This window comes from Callorhinchus milii, unplaced genomic scaffold (assembly GCF_018977255.1).
Source record: "Callorhinchus milii isolate IMCB2004 unplaced genomic scaffold, IMCB_Cmil_1.0 Scaffold2, whole genome shotgun sequence".
Classification (NCBI taxonomy): domain Eukaryota; kingdom Metazoa; phylum Chordata; class Chondrichthyes; order Chimaeriformes; family Callorhinchidae; genus Callorhinchus; species Callorhinchus milii.
The window spans coordinates 60288749-60312876 of record NW_024704743.1 but is presented as its reverse complement, the minus strand read 5'-3'; the positions used below and the strand labels follow the sequence as shown (position 1 = coordinate 60312876).

General features: G+C 39.1%; 2 protein-coding genes across 6 annotated transcripts in view; one reads left to right on the top strand and one right to left on the bottom strand.

Moving 5' to 3' along the window:
* casd1 (CAS1 domain containing 1) overlaps positions 1-9123 on the top strand; it is a 47463-nt gene extending 38340 nt beyond the window's left edge. The window contains 5 exon segments of the mRNA XM_007909255.2: positions 459-560; positions 1566-1706; positions 3848-3925; positions 4013-4105; positions 4982-9123. Coding sequence (XP_007907446.2) covers positions 459-560; positions 1566-1706; positions 3848-3925; positions 4013-4105; positions 4982-5242 — 675 coding nt within the window. The 3' untranslated portion in view covers positions 5243-9123.
* Positions 9124-14249: 5126 nt separating this feature from the next.
* sgce (sarcoglycan, epsilon) overlaps positions 14250-24128 on the bottom strand; it is a gene marked incomplete at its 5' end in the record, with an annotated part of 31402 nt that continues 21523 nt past the window's right edge. For 2 of the 5 annotated variants that reach the window (XM_007909253.1, XM_042331951.1), the window contains 4 exon segments: positions 14250-14540; positions 15653-15687; positions 17152-17195; positions 18116-18307. In XM_007909253.1, coding sequence (XP_007907444.1) covers positions 14493-14540; positions 15653-15687; positions 17152-17195; positions 18116-18307 — 319 coding nt within the window. 5 annotated transcript variants of the gene reach the window in all.

Genomic DNA, 24128 nt, shown 5'->3' with positions numbered 1-24128 from the left:
GTTCTAACATGATTAGTTTTTGGGGAGATGTGGTCATAACTACTTAGTGACCTGCATTTTATATAAGAACAGTATCAAGCTTGTTGCTTTAAAAAAAGGTTCTCATCAAGCTGCACGTCTTCTGGCATCCAGAAATAAACTGGTATGCCAAACACTGACGATGCTTTGAACTATGAAATGTGGAAAGTTCTGTGCTTCAGTAACGCTGATCATGTTTGAATAAAACTTGTAAGTGACTTGACTTTATCAGCTTTGACAGCTTTTTGCACCTGCAATTATGTGTTGAGCACCGACCTAACATAATCTTAGACCAGCAGATTTAAACAATATGTTGGACACTTGAATTTAATTTGTTCAGTTTCCTTTAGTATGGTGGAAGCATGTGCACGTGTGATTTTCTTACCCTCTCAATATATTGATATGTGCCTAAATGCTGCTGTTACCTGTTTTAATTTTAGAGCTATTTTGAGAAGGCTTTTTCAGTTTGGCCAATTTCGAAACTCTTTGAGTGGCAAGGCCTCCTTCACGAATGGTGGTTTCGATGGAAGCTCGATCGCTTTGTACGTAACTATACACAAGTCTTTACACAATGTAGTAGAATGCTATTTATCCACATGGGTTCCGATGCGGAAGATACAACTTGTATCTATATGGATTCACTTTACATCTGCAGAGCAATCAGTCAAAACTGTTACTTTACGCAGTGCAGTGTCTCAGGCCGATTGTTCTGCAGACTTGGACTAGCAAGAGAATAACAAGCTGATATCAGAAGTTGCACTGAGGCTTCTAGAGACACACTGAGCCAGACTGCACAATCCTAGCAATTTCACTCTCACGTGTACAACTTAGCACACACAGGACTTTTTTTTTGCTAGTTGCGAAGATGCAGCTTAAGGCTAGAAATAGAGATAGTATACAGATAAAGAGATAGAATGTTAGATATATCATCGGGTAAACAAATAGATAACACACAGAAACAGAAAGAGCAAAAGGCACGAGTAAAAGAAATTAAAGTCAGAGAGAGGAGGACTGGCACAGTGTGGTACTACAGTGATGGTGGAGTATAATAATCCTTGCATTGATAAATGCCTTATCACATTGTCAGTGTTTCTATACACTAGGAGAAATTAACTTTTCAACTAGTGTGATGGATCTTTAAAATCCACCTAAACAGACAGACAGGACCTTATGTTAAAGTCTCATCCAAAGGAAGGCACCTCCAGCATTGCATGCTCCCCCAGCACTACATTGGAGGGTCAGCCTAAACTATGAGGTGAAGTCATAGGATTTGATGTGGGGATTGAACCCACAGCATTCTGACTTGGAAGCTAGAGTGGTACCAATTTGAGCCAGGCTGTCATCTTAGAAGCTCCTTACTTATTTAAAAACAAAGCAAACAATGGGTTGTAACTGGGTAAAGCAGACGTTTTGTATTCTTTAAGACTACCATTGTGTATAAGTATACTCAAGGCCTATCAAAACTGTAAAACTTTAGTTATATATGCTTGTTGCTTGTGTTTTTGGCTTTGCTCTGTTTTAATTCTACCCTTTCTATTTCTATGCAGGCAGTCTTACATGGTATGTTCTTTGCCTTCATCTATGGCATATTAAAGAAAGGACATCTGCTTTCAGAAGGCAAAGGAGAGGCATTATTTACCCCCAAGATATCATCTTTTCTCCTTTTTACTTCAATAGTTGCATTTTTGGTGAGTGACACATAAAATATCGGTCTGTTTTAAGAAATTTGTTTAAATGTTGGAATTGGTTAAATGTCTACTTACAGCTAGGGATGTAATGTTAACGAGATGGATTCAGAATTATTTTTGTCCCCAGTATTTATCCGTCATGGGGTATTTACCACGGCATTCTTCCCATTCAGCTCCTATTAACCCCGAAAGCCAAATCCATAACAAATGAGGTATTCCTATCTGGACAAGGAGTTGGAAGCTTGGCAGATAGAGTTGATAGAGTTTCAATCTGTCATTTTGGTGGTTAAATTCACAGGATTTCACTGTAAAGTATTTGGTACAGGGCTTGGACAACCCAGAGTGCACATTGGTAACCCAATGTGACCCAATGTGCACTCTGGGTTGCCCAGGCCCTGTACCAAATACCTTCTGGGATTAGATAAACTGGGTGTATCCTTCCATAGAGAGTGCACTCCCCATTCTAGACAAAGCAACATTTCTTTGCATGTGATGCTGTCTGGTGTGGATTCTCTTAGTGATGAAGCATAGTGATGGATTGTCATTGTGTGTAACACCTGTCTGTATATCCTCTGCTGTAAACCCATTGCCTGCTGGTCAATGGGCCTCTTAAACTATAGATCCAGTTGTCCTCCAATATCCTGCCCCTATAGACATTCTTCATTTGTTTGACTTTTGGCTGCGACAAGCAGCACAACCACGCCTGATCCTATCTATACACCTGTACCTAACATTAGTTACTAGACAACGATCGGGAGCAGATGATTATTATCTTGCGCACAATTTATGGCTCAGGTTTCCTGAGGGAAGTGCTGAGTCAAGGTGCTTCCCCAATGGATATGAGAAAATATTTAAGGGAGTCCATTTTTGTTCATATGCTACTCGAAGGGATTAGCTAGCGAGGCATTGGCCTGCTTTGCTTCTCTGCTTGGTCAGGCAATAGGTTACAGTGAAATAACATGGAAAAAAGGGTAAAAACCCATATAATGTATATTACACCTTCCTGTTATTTAAGCCAATGGATTTTTTAAAAAATAAACAACCAGCAATGTTGGAGCTCATATTTTTCCATTCAGTATTATTAGCTGAGTTACCAGGGAGCAGCATATAAAATAATGGTAGAGCTTTTGGCTACAATTATTACTGATCCACATGTGTAACATTTGGGTACTGTATGTGTGAATAACGGGTGTCAGACTGGCTAAGTAGGGAGCACTCTTGCTTCTAAGTCAGAAGGTAGAGTCCTGTAGCTCAGTGATTAGAGCACTCGCCTTGCAAGTGAGAGACCTGGGGTTGATTCCCGGTAGGGCAAAACCTTGGGCAAGTTTCCTTACTCCACATGCCTGATAATAATCCCTCAAGAAAAAATAAAACAAAAACAATAAAATTGGTCACTTTAATCCACAACTGTTTGTGAGACTGCTGTGACACTGCCAAGTTTTGCCCACAAATATACAGTAAATTCACTTTACAATATATTCTGTGAAGCTCTTTGAGATGTCTAGAAGACGTGAAAAGTGCTATATCAAATGCAAGGATTATTATTATTAAGGTTGTGGGATCAAGTTCCACGTTAGAACTTTAAACTCACAATCTCGGCCTGACACTCCAGTGCAGTGCTGGGGTATCCTACAATATTGGAGATACCATCCAATGGATGAGGTGTTAAACCAAGGTTCCATCTGCTTGTTCGGGTGGATGTTAAAGATCCCATGGCACTATTCCAAAAGAGAAGAGAGTTTCTCCCGGTGTCCTGGCCAACAATCCCCCAAATAAAATTGGTCATTTACTTCATGGCTGTTTGTAGTACATTATTCTGCATAATTGTCAAAATGTATAATTCAAAATGTATAATAGCTACACTTTGTAGTGAAATCCTGTGAAGCCCTTTGAAAAGTTGTCCTAACGTGAAAGGCATTATAACAAATGCAAGGAATCTTAGTTTATTATGTGACCTTATTCAAACAAATTTCACGTAGGAATGCAAAACAGGCAGGAAAAAGCACATGATGCGTGCAATCAGTTGATTCACCGTGTTTGTGTTTCAAGCTCTGCCAACCAGATGAATAAAGGCGGCTCTTTTTAAGTAAGAAACGGGTCTGTGTTGATAAAGAACTAAGCACCTGGTTTTGTTTTCACAGACCTATTCAGTCTGGTGTGCCAGCTGTAGAAACAAAGCCGAATGTAATGAAGTCCACCCTTACTTCTCTGCGTTCCAGGTACTCTTCTTACCTGCTCCACAGTGTCTAAATTCTGCTGCATGTTTGTGTATAGTATTTTTCATCTTTCCTCCATATATTTTCCAGATCTTATCCTTCGTCCTAATTCGGAATATTCCTGGATATCTTCGCTCTGTGTACAGTTCCTTTTTTGCCTGGTTTGGCAAGATTTCTTTAGAAGTAAGTAGATCCCATAATCTTGAGAAATTATGAAAACATTTTTGTAAAGGCAAGATAAATCATTCCATATTCCAGACCCTCCGCATGTTATGGGTAATACTTTGTTACTGGTACCTAAAATGAAGAAAATAGTGACCAAAAGCACAATGGAATAAATTGTATTCAGGCTAAATTGGCTCTAAAATATGCTTCTGTGGTGCCACTGGAGCCTTGATATAAGGCATTAGGTGGAAATCGAGAAAATCCTTGTCTGCTGTTTAACAAATCATTTCACCAATATCACTGTGCAAGCAGCCAGGCGGCTCGCTTCCTGCAGGCCGAATGGTTTGCACGCTAAAATAAAATGGCCAAATTCCAGATTTTGAGGTCTTTGTCGGCATCACTTCATCTCCACTGCGTGCAGGGAATGATGGAATCCACACTCAGTTTGTTATAAACAAAAAAGCATTATAAAGAAATGTATTATAACAGGACTGCGCTGTATATATCCTAATCCCAATTCCCTGTTGTTTCCCTGTACTCTTTTATATTTTTGTATAATTTTTATTAAAATGCATTTCCAATTCTCTTGTAAATGTTATGGTTTTAGCTTTAATAGCCACTTGCATTCCATGTTCTAATAACACTGTTAGGAAAAAGTTCATTCTAACCTCTTCCTTAATTCTTCCTATGACAAAATTTTGATACATGCATTCTTCTTTTCCCTCCTCTGTCTATATAATGTCTCTCTGTCTCTATCACATGTAGTGTACCTCACAGCATCGGTTTGAATGAAAAACATTCTTCCAGCTTAAAGCAAGCAATATAAGTGGGGATTTTAAATCTTATTGGCTAGTTCAAATGCCCTGTTTACAAAAATCTTTTTTTCTTTTTCAGTTATTTATATGCCAATACCACATCTGGCTTGCGGCAGACACCAAGGGAATCCTCGTGCTCATTCCTGGCAACCCAATGCTCAACATCATTGTCAGCAGCTTCATTTTTGTACTGGTAGCCCATGAAATTTCTCAGATCACAAATGATGTTGTACAAATAGCCATTCCTAAAGATAACTGTATTGCACTAAAAAGACTGTTGTGTGCAGTTATATTTTTATTTGGGATCCTCGCGTTGTCAACGTTGAAACTAAGAACCTGAACTAATGGCTGAACAGGCTCAAAGGCCTTCTGACTTACAATGTAATTTTTAACAAAACATAACCCCAAAGAATTTGGGAGGTCCCTGGGGAGGGACATGTGAGAGATGGGAATCTGAGTGACTGTGTGCAATGTAGCACTCTAATCTGAGCGAAGGTTCGTTCTTGTGTAATGCGTGTAGAGGTGATGAAAATAATTGTATTGTATTATTAATTTGAAAAGTGATTTTATAAGAAAAAACTTAATTGATGGAAACTACTGAAGACCTGACATCTCCTGAAAGGGGTTTTCTGCTTTTTTTCTGTGTTTTTCTTTCCAAATTGCTATTTAAAGTGAAGGTGTAGGTGATTGAAGTAACATCTTTGGTTCCTGTGCTATTGCATTTTCCCCTCTTCATCTCAGCTTTCCACATTTCTGCATTCTTTGGGAAAAAAAACTGGTGATGATTAGTCCAGTTTTATGAAGGAAATATTTGACACAGGTAGCAGTTCCTTGAGTTATTTCTTAGTGAAAGTCCTGACAGTTATTTTGAAGCTTGAGAAGGGTGGGGGGGCTCCTTTACACTGTATTAGATATTTCATTAGGTATGAATTAAAAAGTATTAATATTTGTATATAGCACTTGCAAAATGGAGAAGCTGTGGTTGAACTTCCAGGTATTACTGACCATGTGTACAGAGGAAATAGCAGATTCCTTTAATTGTTAGCAACCAATGAAAGGAATGGTAGTTAATTTGGATTCATTGTATGTCACATAATTAAGGTTACCTGAAATGCCCTCCATGAACATAGTTTACACAAGCTGCAAATTAAACCCATGAGAGCTTCATTTTGCCATTCTATCTAATAAAAGCTGTTGTTTTCCTTCCTTGTGATTGAGGTGTGGTGACAGTGCAAGGCTGCTAAATGAGATTTAAGGCATCACTAGTAATTGACTAGTAATGCTTGTACTTCAGTGAGTTAGTTTCCCATCGTTTGAATACAGTTCTTCCACCATTGTGGACTAGGTAGTTTTTTTCATAAGTTCATTCGCTTTAAAACCTAACAGTAGGCTGAGTTTTTGTTTTGCTTACAGTTAAAACAAGCCATAATTTGCAAAGTAAAGCTGGGCTAATTATTCCAGCCAGCATGGTTGGACATTTCCAGTGTTGGGATTTTGAGCTGTAAAATTGACCAGCACACTTTTGATTATGTGCTGTATTAATTCTCAATGACTAATGTAATTTAATTATAAATATAGAAAAATCTAACATTAAATATAGTTTAAAAAAAGACATAAGGTTTTTGTTTTTGACTACGATATCTTTATCTACCTCTTTTAATTTTAACACTTCAAGAAGGCGAGGATGCTAAGTATTTATGTGGCCGTTCTAAACGTTTGTCACCGTAACTTTAATATCTGATTTGACCTCACCCCCTAAGTGACTTCTCGTTGAAGTCTGGATTCCTTATTGAAAATGGTCTCACTGTGAATCATCCATGCATCCTATTTAGGCATCTTTAAACCCAGATGTGTCATCTCATCAGTTTGAAACGCTTCATCAGATATATAACTGTACTCTAGCCTTTCTGTAAATTTGCATTGTTAGAAACTTTCTGGTCACTAAACTTGTCTGCAAATGCACTGTTCTTGTTAATTGACCTCGTTAACCTAAATATTTTATTTTCATCGATTTTATGACTATAATTTGAAATAGTCATGAAATCCTTACGAAAATACATTGTAAGCTTGATGCAATCTACTGTATTGTAGTGTTTTTTGCAGCTTTGAAATGGGGAGGAAAGGGTTCAAATATTTTTTGAATTTTAATATTTCTATATTTTTGAGTCAACTCAGACTTCTGTGTCGTGCTGTGCAACACAATCCTTAACAGCTCTTCTCCATTAGTGACTTTCACATTTTGAGTAAATTTCACTGAACCTTCGGGGGTGTTGAGCACTGCATTTCTCTCAAATCCTGGAACGTTGGAGAGTGTCCTTGTGTCCATTAATGTGGCTATAGAAGGTGGTTGCTAAAAGTTTAGCCCTTGAGAATATTAAAACACGCTAGAATTGTACCGTAAAGCCCATTAAGACAAGGAAGCATTGGTCCAGCCCAGTTTTTCTGCAAGGAAACTGAATGCAAATGTGAGATTAGAGACAACAGCACCTGAAATAGTGTAAATTTCATTTGTTCAAAAAACAAAGTGCAGATATATAGTTTTGCTGTCAATTTACAGGGTGTAGTCTGTATTTTACTACTATAAAAACATTTAGAGACCATTCCTTTTTAAAAAGAAACTTGATTGATTGGTCGGTCGGTCAGGTAAAACTTTTCTTTTGGAAATAGTTTAATAATGTACCCATAATTGTTGAATCAACTGATGAAAATAAGTAATTGAGATTCACAATTACAGTTGCCCAATATGGATTGCTGTTTCTGTTGGTACGTTGGTTAAGTCAGTGCTATTTATTTTTGCCTGGAACACTCCAGTCTTATTTATTTTGTGCTTGGTAGTTTTCTTTAGCATATTCTGAAAGTCAGAGTATACAAAGCTTGGAGTAAATTTTGCACTACAACCTTCAATTTGAAATGGCTTTGCTTTGTTTACTTGTGCTTCTCAACCTGGTTCATCTGCTTTTTGAATGATTTCCAGAGTTGTGTCTCCATGAGTCTTGTGAAGGGAGAGGGGATTTTTGTAACTTTTTTTGGTGGTGACTGGGTGGTGACTTAGCAAAGGAACTCATTGCACTTAATCAGATCTTTGCTTGAAGTCAAGCGGCCCAGAAATAGAAATAGTATCTTATCACAGTTTTGCTTTATTGCACATATGGACAGTTATTTTAAGTCATCATTTCTATATCCATTTTTCCACTGATCCAAGTAAATCTCATTTGTTTTGTGTTCAGGACAAACCCTTTCTATTTTTGAAATTTCGCACTTACTGAGTTTTGTTGGCATAGGTTTCAATAGGATTGTAAAATGGTGCATTAGAATTTCTCCTGATGTTTCTGAGATGCCAACATGTTGATTTCCACTTTCTTTTTTATTTTCTAGTATTTATATACGTATTCATGTACATGTTGTAATAAACTGCTCAATGGTTCTCCAGATGAGCTGGCTCTTAAAATTTAATGCAACTTCTTTAGGGAGAAAATGTTTTTGTTTCTCACATTTTTTCCAATTCTATGAATGTTGTGAGGCCCTAATTGGCAGCTTTCTGAAATTACTTTCAAAAAATAACAAAAATAATAATAACAATTTTGGTACTAAATAATAAAATCTTTTGATTTCCAAGTGAACATTTTGCTTGTTTAAATGAAACATTTGTTCCAGTGTCAAAATTTCACATTATTGCATTTGAGTAATTCATTTAAAATAACTACTGTATAGACAAATACTTTGGAGTAATGTCAGAAAGTTTTATTTTGATGATTATTTTTGTCTACAATTTGCTTTTTATCTGGTCTCTTGGGCTATCTAAAAGCAGAACTCAAATAGGTTGTAATAATCAAATAGGTTAATTTAAGTAATAATATTGTTTGATATTTCTAGTTTAAATGGATTGAGAAAATGAACACTGAATATATTTTGTTCCTCAGGGTGTCTCTAGTTTGATTTGCCGCTTTAAGTATGATTTCTAAATTTGTAAATGTCAAAGCCTGTCAGAGATGTATTTATTTCTGTGCATATTTTTCAGGTTAGCCAACTGGACATGCTTATTCTAGCATCCATCCCTTCTAAAATACTATAAATCTGTTTATTCACAAGATCCTATTACTGGCCTTAGTTTGCAAATTGTTCATCACATTCTGTACTGTTATTGTTGCGGTTTTCCCTTTCTGGATCTTTTATACACTTATGTTAAAATCGATGGGAATAAAACTATAAAACTTCTGTTTATATTTGTGGAATTGTTTCATGTTAATTGCAGCATCAGTTCATTGTTACAGCTCTAAAAGGTGAACCACATAGACCTTTAAGAATGGAGTACAGTTAAAGTGAGAGTTACAAATGTTACAAACAGTATTTCCTCTGGACCTGAACAAAGTGAAGAACGAATATAATATGCCTTGATCATTATATGTTCTGTTAGTGAGGATACCTTGTAATATCTTTTAATTTACTGAACGGAGAAACAGGATATGCTTACTGAATATTTTAACACAAATAACCTGAAAAATATTACATCTGAGAGTCGCGGTATCCAAGGCACAAGATCAATGATGACGAACGCAAATGGTCTATTACCAGATCTAACTGGACCAGGCCAAAGCCTATTACTTCTCCCTCACCTCAGCAAAATCGGCTTTCTACTCCAGGATCCTGAAGGCCAAGGACAACCCTAGGCTCTTCACCACAAACCAACTTTGCCCACTTTGCCATGTTCCTTCCGGGCTCACCATCGATTCCAAATGCGAAGACGTGATGGACTTGCACAGGTCCATATTGAGAGGATCTGTTCTGCTACCGCCCACCACCTTTTCCCTGACACCAGCCCTAACCCGTTTTTGGGTGCCCAGCTTTAACATCTTTCAAAACCCACCCCTTTCAAAACCACGGTCATCATCCTCTTCTCAAGAAACTCTTCCTCAACCCTTGCATGCTCTCAAACTACAGACCTGCCTACTCCAAGGTGCTGGGCTGAGTAGTTGCCTTCCAGCTTCACTCTTTCTTCTCCAGCACTCAGCGTGAGTCTCACCAATCCAGTTTCTGCCCAGTCCACAGCTCCAACATTGCCCTGATCAAAGTTGCAGATGATATTCTCTCCATCTGTGACTAGGGATCTCTCTGCCTCCTCATTCTCCTTTATCTCTCTGCCAACACAGTTGATCACGTCATGCTTAATCTTTCTCCATCACCTCTCTGTTCAACTTTCATAGTTCTATTCCACCAGGAAACTTTGCCTCATCTAACGGCATCTCCTGCACAGTCACACACAGTCCTCAGGGCTTAGTCCTCTTCCCCATCTATATTCTACTCAACATCATCCAGAGATGGGATTCACTTCCACATTGTAGGCAGATGATATCCAACTTAATCTCAGCCTTTACAATCAACTCCAAGTTCACTGCTGTTCTGCCTGATAGTCAGGCACAGAGTCCTGGATGAGCTCCAACTGCCTTCAATCATAGACAACTACCAAAGCTCTCCTGCTTGGTTCCTGTCAGTAAATTCTCACATCAGGCCTTGAAGACAACTTGCATGAGTGCTGTTGTCTGACCCCCAACTGTTTTTTCAAGCCCCCACATCCAGATTAGCTCAGCTTTCGCCGCTTGTCACATTGTCCTCTTCCACTACTACCTCTTCTTGCCAAGCTGCTGAGACCTTCATACATGCTTTGTTATAATAATAATCCCGGGCACAGCAAAATGGAAAAGTGATCCGCCAATCGACTAACAACCAGGTTCCTACTTACTGCTAGTTCGTGCAAGTGAATTGTAAGAGAAATGGAATCCCGTAACATAGTGGTTAATGCACTTACCTCACAAGCAAGATGACCCGGGTTCAATTCTCAAGCGGGGCGAAGCCGTAGGCAAGTTTCCTTACTCCACACATCTCTGTTTACCTAGCAGTGAGTAGGAACTCGGTTGTTAAGTCGATTGGCGGATCTGCTTTTCCGGGAATAATAATTCCTTCTAATAATAATATATCTGTCGCTCAATCCACGACTACTTTTCCGGGAGTAATAATTCCTTCAAATAATAATAAATTTGGCACTCAATCCACGACTGTTTGTGGGACACTGCTGTGCGCAATTGGCTGCCACGTTTCGCCCACAAAATGTACAGTCAATTCACTTTACAGTATATTTTGTGAAGTGCTTTGGGACATCCGAAAGACATGATAATCCTTGCATTTGATATAGCACAGTATCACATTGTTGAGCGATCACAAAGAAATCTTGTGGGAAATTGGATGGATAAACTTGTTAGATAAACTGTATGACCAGTGATTTACAACAACTTTCAATTATTTGTTGCCTTTCTAAGTTGGATTTTCTTGTAATTTGCAACTTATTGTCATGGGAAATTTAAACCTCAATATAATGTGTTAATACAACTCTCCAAAATTAAGTACTTTTTCCAAATAATGGTCATCTGCAAATTATATAATTGCTTTGGTTTGCTGAAGGTTAGCACGAAAAATAAAATGATGAGTCAATGAACACACAGAAAATAATACTTTGAATGTTATGAACTGCTGCTTATTTCCATCCATTCCTATTAAATGCGATAATTGTTGCATTGAATTTGTTCTAAGATGCTGCAAATTTCAGCCCATTGTTCCAAACAAAGTTTACTCTTAATCATGTTTTCAATGGCAAGCTATGTGGTATTAGCTGGTCAGGCTCCATGGGTACCCTAATGCACACCAAGCCTTGGCTCTTGCCAACCTGTGCCTATTATTCTCTGGGATTAGGTAAGCAGTGTATGTCTTCCAGGGGGAGAGTGTGCTTTGGATTTGGATAAGCTTCTTTGGAATTTCAATATATGCTTGGAACTCTATTTGGTTTGGATATTCTTAAGCGTTGTGAGGGTTTCTGCGTGAGTCAGACATCCGGCTGACCAAAATAAAATCAAGTTTAGAACATTTATCTAATGCCATCTAGTGGTCATATTTTATTTGCTATCACAATATAGATTTTTTCAATATCTGGATTTTTTTTTTTTAAAAATTGCAATCTCAAAAGATTAATGTAGTCCAATTAGATATCACTATCTTTTTAAAGGTTTTAAAACCAATTTCCTCCCAAACTCTCAACATTTTAATTTAGTTATTTTACATTTTAATTACAATCCTTTCATTTGATGTAGCGTCTTATCACGTTGAAATGTCTCAAAGCGTTTAGGAGGATACACAAGAGTGTAATGACTGTATTTGTAGGCAAATACAGCAGCCAAATTGCACACGGCAATGTCCTACAAACAGCCTTGAAATTAATAACCAATGGTTTAATGCCTCATTCAAAGGATGGCATCTCTAATATTGTAGTGCTCCCTGGCACTGAGGTGTCAGCATACACTATTAGCTCAAAATCCCGTCTTGGGGTTTCAAACTTCAACCTTTTGACTCACAGGTGAGAGTACTACCAACCGAGTCAGGATGACGCCAGTTATGTCCAATGTACTACCAAGGAAGGGCATATTGGTGAATGGAGACCATCAGGTCACAAGACAAATTAATACTGCACCAGTGGGAATCCAAATGTTGCTGAAACACTACCAAGATTAATTTAAGAGAGTGTTAAAGTATTTGAGCACCAAAGTGGATTTTCTCAAAATTAATTATGTTAAAGCTGATTCAGTTGTAACGTGTATTGACCAGATTATTTGTTGAGTACAACAGTAATTGTGCTAATAATCCTTGCAACCATTTAATATGGTACATATAATATAACAATTGCTGCCAAATGTCATGACTGTATGTGTGGGCAGACACGACAGCGAATTTGTACTCAAAGTCCCACAGAGAACCATTAAGTGAATGATTAATTTATCTGAGTCATTTTAGCTGGAGATGCCACCGACCACTAACCACAAAGTGAAGTGTTTTGAAGTACTAATAATCCTTGCATTTATTATAGGGCCTTATCACATCTTCAAGACGTCTCAAAGCGCTTCACAGAATATACTGCAAAGTGATTTGACTGCGTATTTTGTGGGTGAAACGTGGCAACCAATTGCACACAAAAATGACTCAATGACCCGATGAGGTGCTATATCAAATGCAAGTATTATATATTAGTTATGGAATTTAGTATTGCAAGGGTGCAGGATGAGAATCTTTATATTTTGTGGGAATGTATTTTTAAGAATTGCTTTGAAAAATTTGAAGGTCACCCAGAAGACTGATTTTTCTGAGAGCTTCTAGTTAATCAGTAGCTTTCTTTCAGTACCTTGGGGTGGAAACGGTCTGGGCCTGGAGATAAATCTGACTTGTCAATTTATCACTGACTTTTTCTGTATATAATTAAGCCTTTAAATTTCTACCAATCTCTGAAGTCCAAAGTTCTCTGAACTTCCGGTATCTCACCCTAATATAATGAATATTTAAATGTCCTGATCCCCTACTACTGTCACACTGTTTCTGCTTTCAATGATCCCCCATCTCTTCCTTTATTACCTTCTCCTTTTTTTTGTTTATGGGATATTGATGGTTAGAATTAGCTATCACGTTCATCTATATAAACAACATTCACCTCATTTATAATTCCGTTTTGGTAAAGAACTTTGGAGATACGTACCTTAAAATATGAAAGATGCTATATAAATGCAAGTGAATATTCCTCCCAATTATTATCTTCCAAATCCTTTGTCTCACTTCCCCTGAAGGTACCAAATTATGCTGGATTCGAATTCCATCTGTGACTCTTAGTACTTAGAGCAGTGAGTGATTAAACATCATGGTAGGCTGAACAGTAAGTGCCAGCAGACTATTATTTGCCATGAAAGAGCATCTCAAAAGTTAACAAAATAAAAGCCTTGCAATATCTTTAAAAAAATGTATTTCCAACAAGTTTTTAATTCACAGAATCTGAATGTAAGAATTTGAAGTTTTTCAGTGTTGAGTGGAATATTTTTGTTCTTGTGTTATACAAATAACAGCATAAACTTTATCCACAGTGAGATCAGTCCAGATCCTACACCAATCTTTTCTCATCATGCTGAGTTCACCTGCTACCAGACTGACTCAGGGTCAGGTGAGGAAAAGTGTGAATCCGTACATCAAGGAACTCTGAGTTCTGAGAAAATGCTGATAACATTTCAGGTATTAGCTGTGTAATGTAACCATTGTTCTGGGCATCATTCATTACATAGTAATGGATTCGGTAGGAGTAGACCATTGATCCGTCCAGCCAGCCTACCCATTCAACTTCTCAAAGGTTCTTTCACATTATCTAATAATACCCAATCCTTCTTGTTAAAACCCTCTAGGGTCCTTGTTCTACCAATTAACCAAGTCTGTGAGAAAATTCCTTCCATCTGTTGTACTGTACAACATTTGTCCCACTTAATGGCTAGTACTTTTCTATATAAATCGTTTTAATTGAAATACATTGAAAGCTTGTATAAATTACAAATGTGCAAAAAGTAAATCTTGCATTTTATTATGCTAGATAATGTGTGAAACACTGGTACAAAATGTTAAATTCATGACAATAGCAACGGCAGACAGACATGTATCCATGCACATTGGCACACACAGTAAAAACAACACACTTTTGGTCAGTATGCAGAAGAATCCCCTTCCAGAGTAGAATGTGACTGTCAGGTGAATGCCTCATTCAGTTTTCCTTCCTCAGGTTTGTCATTTACCTGTAAACAATAAAAAATTCATTCAGTATCGGGTCAGCAACTAACGTTTCTGTCGTAGAAAGATTAAAGCTTTTCTCTGGAACAAGCCGGTTTATTCTGATAGTGGTTGTCTGCCACTGCCTGTTACGATCAGTGAAAGATCAACTAAGATCCAAATACCCATTGTCTTCCTAAGCCTCCATAGGTATTGTAATAACAGCAGAAATCTAGTGCTCAATGAATCCCCTTCCCCCTCAGACAGCCTTTCTTCCACCAGCCCCATCAAAAACGGCAAATGGTTCTATCAATAAATGATAACAAGGATTATTATTTTAAAAACTACAAAAATCCAACTTCAAAGTTAAGTACTTCAAAGTTAAGACTAAATTCAACAAATTGCCAAAATCTGGATGCTCGTAAGTTGCTACATGTATTGAGAAAATCTAAACCCAGGTGGAATTTCTCCCCCATAGCATGCAGTTGACGAGCGAATGTCTACTTTGTGTTATTACCAGCCTTTGAGAAAGGCTGTAACCTTTATTGTGGATTAATTCCAAAAATGATCTTCAAATACTCAGAGCCATCTGTGTACAAAATGCCGCATGGTTAATGTAGTGAAGTATGTTACCAGTAGAAATATATCCTGGAGAAGTTCAAGTCATTACTTGCAGGAATTATTTACTTGAACCAAGATTCAAGTGAATCATTTCAATATGTACATTAGAAGGAATATGTGTCAATCATATCAACTACACTCAATAAACTGCTTTGTGCTGGGGTTGGAAAATATTTCAGCATAAATTGGTTGATCATCATTCTGTACACACAATCAGTGAGCAGTGCTAAGAGGGGCACCAAGAGAGGAAGGATTACAGGAGCCCCTCGTTCAACAACAACTTGCATTTATATAGCGCCCTTCACGCAGGGTAGCATCCCGGAGCACTTCAAAGGGGATGTAACTCGCACCGCAGTGGAGCCAGTCCCATTTCAATGACTCCCTAGCATAAGGTGTAGGAGACAGAGGTTTCAAGAAGCTCAGCCTCTATTCCTCCAACATGATGACCAGAGATAGAAAAGGAGTGAAGAAAGATAAGACCTTTGCAAAATAAGCATATTGACACTGGTTTACTTGCCTCAAATTGTAGAAATGTCGACATATAAAATTCTCCTCCAATCATGAAAGCAAGAATGAAGAAGCAGATTTTTGTGAATTAAGAATTTAATATAGAAACACTGATTTCAGACAAAACTAACCAAGACCAAATGAGGGGAGGAAAAACCGACACTGGTTAGTAGAAATGTTAGCTACAGTCGAGTGCTTGACATCCGCACACTGAATAACCACACCCTGAGATCCTGATACGTCAGACATTTTCACACTATGTAATTTTAGGGAAGAAAGACTGGCAATTCATGTGTATGTATGGGGTGGTGGGGGGGAGAGGGGAGAGAGATCGATCTACAAAATGGATGTGGGGGAGAGGGAAGAGTTGGCACATTGTATGAGGGGAGAAAGAAGAGATGTCACTCTTTGTGCGGGCGAATGCACAGCTGGTCCATCGTCAGAAAACAGAACTGGCACACTGAGCAGGAGAGAGAGAGAGGGGAGAGAGAGGAGCTGCCTCACTGTGAGCAGGAGAGAGTTAGAGAGGGGAGAGAGAGGAGCTGCCTCACGGTGAGCAGGAGAGAGTTAGAGAGGGGAGAGAGAGGAGTTACCTCACTGTGAGCAGGAGAGAGTGAGGGGAGAGAGAGGAGTTACCTCACTGTGAGCAGGAGAGAGTGAGGGGAGAGAGAGGAGTTACCTCACTGTGAGCAGGAGAGAGAGAGTGAGGGGAGAGAGAGGAGCTGCCTCACTGTGAGCAGGAGAGAGTAGGGCTGGCACATTTCGAGGTGGCAAAATGCAGGATTGTCTGGAGGAGAGAGAAGGGCTGAAAATAGTGTTTGTGGATAGGTTCTAATTTGTAATTCTAGGATTTCCTGGTTTTGTTTCTGAACAGATAATAACATTTTAGTTGATTGACAATCTGTGCAGTGATATAGTGTAGTGACAGCAGCCAACTGCAGAACACCACTCAGATGATGATTTCACATCAGTGGGGACCGAGATCAGCATCCGAGAGGAGTTCCCTCAGCCTGGCAGCCACATAACTGTGTTTTGCTGATCTGTGAATGTCACAAATTTGTCCCAAATATAATTCCTGGCAGAAGATTTTGTTTGAATTAAAGATGGTTTAATGACCTGACTGTTTCCATAGGTACAAGGAGGCTGGTCGCAGTTTGTGCGGATATCGGTCTCTCTACTATATATTAACGCACGCCAGAAATGAAATGGGGCGTTAAGCAGCCATTGTGGGGAACATGCTGCCCTGGAGGGAGGGTGGGTACTTCCCTGTATACCGACCCAAAGCTGCAGCAGCCTGTTGCTAACATGCAGATCTGTGATACCAACTGTTACATGTGCCACATAACACTTATTTGTTTCGTTACCCTTTTCCCACAATATGGTGTGAAAGTAAAACAGACTTGCATGAGAAGCTTTTCCTCCATCTCCACACCAATTATGTTGCATGGTAGTCAATGGGGTAGTGGTTCGAGCAGGGGATAGAAGGCGAGGGAGATGTTGGATACTGACCTGCACCGTGCTGCTGGGGGAGCTGGGTCTGCAATGGGTGATTCCTGCAAGACAAAACATTGTTACAGTCAGAGTCATTGATTCCAGGCATCTGGGTGATACAAAGAAACCGTCTGAAGCCTCCAATCCTATCTAGTCTTAACAGGTAAAACCATCTTTCCTTAAAATTTAAGAGTGCGCAGAATTGTGGTTTTTTTTAAAAAAAGTCTTTATTTAGAAACCGGTTTTCCGCAATTCTTAATTAGACCCAGCTTACAATTTAAGGCTGAATTCAAGATATTTCCACAATTCTTAAATTCCATCTTAATTTTTAAGACAAAATGGACTCACATTTCAAATGTGCTCACAGGTGGAAATGTGGCTCTGCCATTCTTAAACCTGCTGCTCATAGACTTAGAAGCAGCTAAACTTTTAACTGATTCACAGGACCGACATGCAGAGTTGTTAAGATTTAATACACAAAGTTCAACAGCAAAGGACAATTACATCAGCAGGTGCCAGTAAAACAATGCACTTCAGTTATCTCATACAGTTTGACTTTAAATGGCTTTCCTTCATCAAGAAATGCAAGTGGGAACTCTGATAACCAGAAGCATGTCATACAAGTCATGTTAACTAGCGGGAAGTAGATCGGGTTAGACATTCCCACAGGTTGGTGTGACTTATTTCTGGATTCCTTAATTAAGTAATCCCTTTTAGGTTGTTGCATTTGAGACACCCATACTTTTTACAGGGGGTTCATATGATTAGGTTTTGGGGGATTTTAAATGGCGTAGATCAGTTTCAGTTCATTATCAGCCTGAATCACATCCTGGTGACAATGATATGACCAAATCATAGAAGTTTCTGCTCCCGTTGACCACTCTCACAACACTTGCTGCTGCAGCTGTGGAAAAGGGGAATGAAGAGACAAACCAAACCTGACAGTTGGGAGGCCAATAGTGTGAGGGAAGGCAAGACTCACTGCTGTGTCTGCATGAGAGGCATGTTGGAGGTGTCGCAGTTGTCTGAATGGTGAAGTGGTGGCACTATCTCGCCTGTCACTGGGTTGAAGACGGGTAGTGTGGAGAGGGGCCAGGCTGCCTCCCGGTTCTTCGACATGTTCCGAAGCTCCTTTGTGGATTTCTGGATGGAGCTGTGGTGGACTAGCTGAATGCTGAAGAAAGAGCGGCACAAAAGACAATTGGTCAAATTAGAATAGAAATTCAAACAAGGGTTTAAAAAGCCGCTCTACCTACTTCACCTGTGCCTCACAGATAGAAGAACACCAGATGTGTGAACAGCCCTTCCTGCAAGGTATTCCCTGTGCGCACACAGCCTTACAAGATGTCAGCAATGACCCACGCTCTCATTGGAGCCTAAGTCTCACAAGACAACATTGTCTGGAGAAACCTCTTTTATGCTGCAATTGCTTTTTCCAGTTGCTTTATATTTAGTCTCTCATTTCACAATATGATAGTAGTGATTAAGATATTAGTGATTAAGATATTAATAGAAATAGTGATTTACTGCAAGGGAGTAAAACTACTTCCTATTAATAATAACTAGCATTTGATATAACATCTTACACATCGAGAGGATGTCTCAATACGCTTCACACAATTTACCATAAATGTAGTGACTGCGAATTTTGGAGGCAACTTAACATTTTTGGATTGCGTGTGTGAGTGGGGGGGAGGGCAGGTGTTGCTATTAAAGGTTGCTGTTTTTTAATAATATAATTGTAGGTGTAAGTCAATTACACATCTCACAGAACTGACTATTTTGTTGCTCTAGTGCTTTGGTCCCTGCGTATAACTTAACAGATGTTAATACAAAGATGCAAAGCTGGAACTGTAATAGATTGATGTTAGTGAGAAAAATAACTTTATTAAAAATCACAAAATAGCAGGAAAGCTGCACCGTAGAAGTACAGCCTGCAGCTTAGTGATAAAGAATCACTCAGTCTGGACCACATATCACCTCTCTGAAGGTGAGACATATGCACTGAATCGTATGGTAATCATGACAGAAGAATATAATAGTATAGAATAGGTCAACTGGACCACAGTTCAATCCAGAATAAAATTGCCTCGGTTTGATACCAAGTATTTTAAAATTGTCACCATTCAGAGATGGTGATAAAAGAGACCCTCTCATTGATTTTCTGAATTATTCAGGCAGCTTCGCAATATAGTTTCTCTGCTCTGTGTCCACGAGGCTGAAATTCACCCTGCTAGGTTAATTTTCCCTGATAGATTCTGACTTCAAATGTGGTTTTCTGGCACACTGATTGATTATTTCAGTCTCAGCAGAAAGATTGTACAGAATTGCTGACCAGATGAATTCAATGTATCAATCTTCCATGACAAAACCCAGCTACACTGATTGTGCATCAGCGGGTCAGAGATGACCACTGATACCCAGATCCTTTTTTGAATTACAAAATAAAACGTAAAGTACTGCAGATGCTGGAAATCGGAAACAAAAACAGAGATCACTGGGAACATTCAGCAGGTCGGGCAGCATCTATGGAGATGGGAAAGTGGGTCAACATTTCAGGTCCATGACCTTCATCAATAACAACAACAACAACTTGGATTTATATAGCGTCCTCCACGCCGGACGGCGTCTCAGAGCGCTTAGAACTGACCCTTTGGCAGTTCTGACGAAGGGTCATGGACCCGAAACATTGACCCACTTTCCTTTCTCCATAGATTCTGCCTGACCTGCTGAATGTTCCCAGCAATCTCTGATTTTTGTTTCTGTTCTTACCAAATGTAGCTATGTTAAGATTAAAGTTAAGATACTAATGCCTGTACAAATTAGATAATTTTCTTTTAGGAAATAACATTATGGGATATAGTACATAGGTAGTTTGTGACGTATGTACATGCAATCGCCAGGAAGGTGGAAGGCAAACTAGATGGACCTTGGTCTTTTTTCGTCGTAGCATTTCTTATGTTCTTACTATTGACTCCAAAAATTGCAAGTTCTGTATTAGTATCTAATTACATTCTTTTCAGACAAATTCAAGTTACAGGTTTCCATAGTCAATCTATTACAATGTTCTTTCAATTGTTTTGTTAGCAATTGGAAAATCACAGAAATATCTGTCTGTTTCTAGCATATCTGTTTTGAGACAGAGTCCATGCTCTAATGAAACCACTTCCTAACTCTGATAAAGATACACCAAAGCACCATGTTCCTATCAATGTGACACGGCAATATCTATATGTGTGCTATGTTCTAGATAGGAAAGTGTCAATACTAAGTGTGGTGAAAATACAAAAATACAAAGCACTGCAACTTGAGCTGTGCTCAAACCCAAATAGGCACAGGTTCACAGATGGGTCACTCTGGAATTTGGTACAAATGCACAAAAATTTATGATTAATAATAATCTGTGCATTTGATATAGCGCCTTATCAAGTCGTCGATATGTCTCAAAGCACTTCACAGAATATACTGTAAAAGATGAGGCTGTGTATAATTTGTGGGTGAACACAGCAGCCAATTTGCCACAGCAATGTTCCACAAAGAAGCCGAGGTAAGTTACTAGGATTTAAGTAACACACAGAATTCAGAGAGGCCTAGGAAGAACATGAATTTCTCCCAGCAAGCCCGTTTTTGAAAGGAGCTTGGTGCTAGAGCAGAAGCCCTCTATTCTATCTCAGCAAGTTTAAGTTGTTAAGATGACAAGTTAATGTTCATTGACAGATGGCCAGCAAAGCAGCATTAGTCCACTGGCTTTTAGAGGTGAGGAATTGAAAGCTTGTTTAAAACGTTATGGCAATACCAACATATTAACCTTTTACAGTAAAACTAGAATTTTAACAAACAATCTTGCTGTTCTTTGCCTTTATGGAGCTCTGTAGCTCAGTGGTTAGTACACTCTCCTCGCAAGCGAGGGTTCGATTCCTGGCAGAGCGAAACCTTGGGCAAGTTTCCTGACTCCACACGCCTGATAATAATCCCTCAAAATAAATTTTTAAAAATTAATAATTTGGTCACTCAATCCACGACTGTTTGTGCGACACTGCTGTCCGCAATTGTCTGCCATGTTTCGCCCACAGATATACAGTCAATTAATTTTACAGTATAATCTGTGAAGAGCGTTGACGTCTCAAAGTCGTGAAAAGCGCTATATCAAATGCAATGATTATTATTATTACTATTATTTAATAAAAATCTTGCACATCAAAATGTGTTTTTACAAAAAACTGTTCAAAATAGCATCTGCTAGCACAAAGCATATTTGCGCACAGTTTATACTGTGAAGCGACAGTGCTCCTTGTAGCCTTGTGTAGGACCAGAAATATCATCTATATATAGAATATATTAAAAAATATTCCGTGTTCAAAATTACATAAATTCCTTGTGAATTGCTCTTATGTATTGCTGTGGCTATGCTCAAATCGGATGATCTTTTTTGCATTACTGAGAACAAGGATGAGCATTATGTAATCCAATATTTTTGTTTATTCTTTCTCCACTAAAAAAATGGTTGTATCTACCTATCTCGATGGCTGAACAGGGGAGCCAAAAGATTTCCTGAATGCATCTTTTAAATACGTATTTAAATGTTTTCCATTAAAATAAATGTTTAAGGACGAAACCTTAGGCAAGTTTCCTTACACCACACACCTCTGTTTACCTAGCAGCAAGGAGGAACCTGTTTGTTAGTCGATTGGTGGATTGCTTTTCCGGGGGTAATAATCCCTCCAAAAAAATAAATTATCACTCAATCCATGACTGTTTGTGGGACACTGCTGTGGCAATTGGCTGCCACATTTCATCCAGAAAACACAGTCACTACATTTTACAGTATATCCTGTGAAGCCCTTTGAGATGTCTCAACAACGTGATAAAGCGCTCTATCAAATGCAAGGATTAGTATTATCTTATGGGTGCTTTGAGACGTTGCAACAAAGTGATAAGGCGTTATATCAAATGCAAGGATTATTATTATTTTTAAAAGCAGCAGGACAAGAGGGCACAACAGAGATTCCAGACAGGATTCCTGCTTCCCATTCAGGCTTATAATTCTAGTCCTAGCTGGTAGCCCATTTTGCCTTAGAAATTAAGATTTAAGAGCGCAGAATTATAGAAGATTCTTAAATCAACAACAACAACTTGCACTCATATAATGCCCTCCTGGCAGAGCACGTAAGAGTGGCGGAGCATGACTCCAAGCTGAGGCGAGTGGGAGGTGGCTGTCAGCATGGTCAAAGAGCAAGGTTTTCAGGCAGTTTTGAAAAAAGGGGAGCGAGGGGGCAAGGCAGAGGGATTGAGGGAGAGTGTTCAAGTGTTTTGGGGCGTAATGGCTGAAGGCGTGACCTCCGATGGTGGGGTGGAGCGAGAGAGGGACAAGCTGGAGACTGGTGCAAGTCGAGCAGAGGCACTAGGTGGTGAATTGGAGAGTGAAGAGGTCAGAGAGATAGGGAGGTGCCAGAGTGAAGGGATTTGAACACAAGTGTGAGTCAGTCTTAATTTGGAAGCTGGAACCACAGAAAATGTTTCAAAATTAAGACTGAATTTAAGAATCTAAACAATCTGGAGTTCTCAATTCTGCACCAAATAAATTTGAAGACAAAATCATCTTCCATGCTACGACTTGGTAGAATGTTGAGTCTCTGATCACTCTCATGTTCCTCCTGCTGTTGGTGCTCCTTCTCTCCCCTCATTCATCGTAGTGGAAAGCCTGTCAACAGAAGTGCCAGGCACCTGTGAAACTGCGTCCAGTGGCAAGTAAAAGGAATAAAACGCCTTTGAGAGAGGTATCATAGAATCAGAGAAATTTACAGCACAGAAGGAGGCTATTTGGCCCATCAAGTCTGTACCGGCTCTCAGAGCAAGCTGTTCATTCAATCCCACTGCCCTGCCTTATTTCCTTAGCCCTTCAAGCCTAACATGCTTCAGGAATTAAAATTATCAAAATAAAACGACAAGTGAGTTTTAAGTCATATTGAAATGACATTGCTGCAGGGCGTGAGGGGTGCTATATTCATGCAAGTTGTTGCTGTTGGCTACAGGTATTGGCTCCGTGTGAAATCCTTTCATTCGGTATTGCTTGCGTTTACGTTTGCTGTCAATGACTGCTATTGTGTGGTAACGCTTTGTATTGTAGGGTGTCTGAATATTGAGATGTGACGTAGAAGGATTTAGGTTTCTGTAATGTAATGTGTGCTGTGGCAGTGCTGTGTCTGAGCATGAGCTGGGGCAGAGCAGCTCCAATGGTACAATATTGGATTCCTGTCCAAAAGGAGCCAAAGTAAAAATTCCAGTCTCAAATCCAATTCAGATTCGTCTCATATCCTGCTGAACACATTCTACCTCAAAACAAAGGAGAGAAAATCCATCCGATCACATTCACTCACCAATCAATCAAAGCTCTTGTCTAAGCATCAGAGCAGCCATGGGGAGTTCACAAACCAGGTGACCCCCCCCCACCGCCCCTACCGTGAAGTTGAAGGGATCAGTAACATGGGAGGGAGGGAGGGTTAAGAATGCAATAAGAGGAGGACATCTACTCTAACACTGTTATTGCCAGGATGAGATTTTAATGGGATAGGTAATAAAACTCACAGAAATTAATAACTGGCTGGTGCTTATTCATCCCCAAGAGGGATGCACAGATTCACAGAAAACCAGTGGGAGTTCAGATGCTGTCATTATTTTCAAATCCAGGAGCTAACAAAAGCAATGCCGTCTCTATCACTACGATTTTCCATGCTTTTCCTACCACGAAGAAAAGACTTCACATAGAATTAGGGTGTTAGGAGTGACTTAAGACTCAAGGCCCTCCCTGCACTATGTAAAGATCTGACTGAATGGGTTCCTCAACTGTGAGTCAACGGTGTGAAATGAACCATGAGAAATGGGCTAATCCAAATGGAAAGACAAGCGAGGAAAGGTTCGAAGCAGACATGAAGCCTAATAAGTGGCAAGGTGGTGGTCTGATGACAAAAACTAAAACATAAAATGTTCAATTAAAA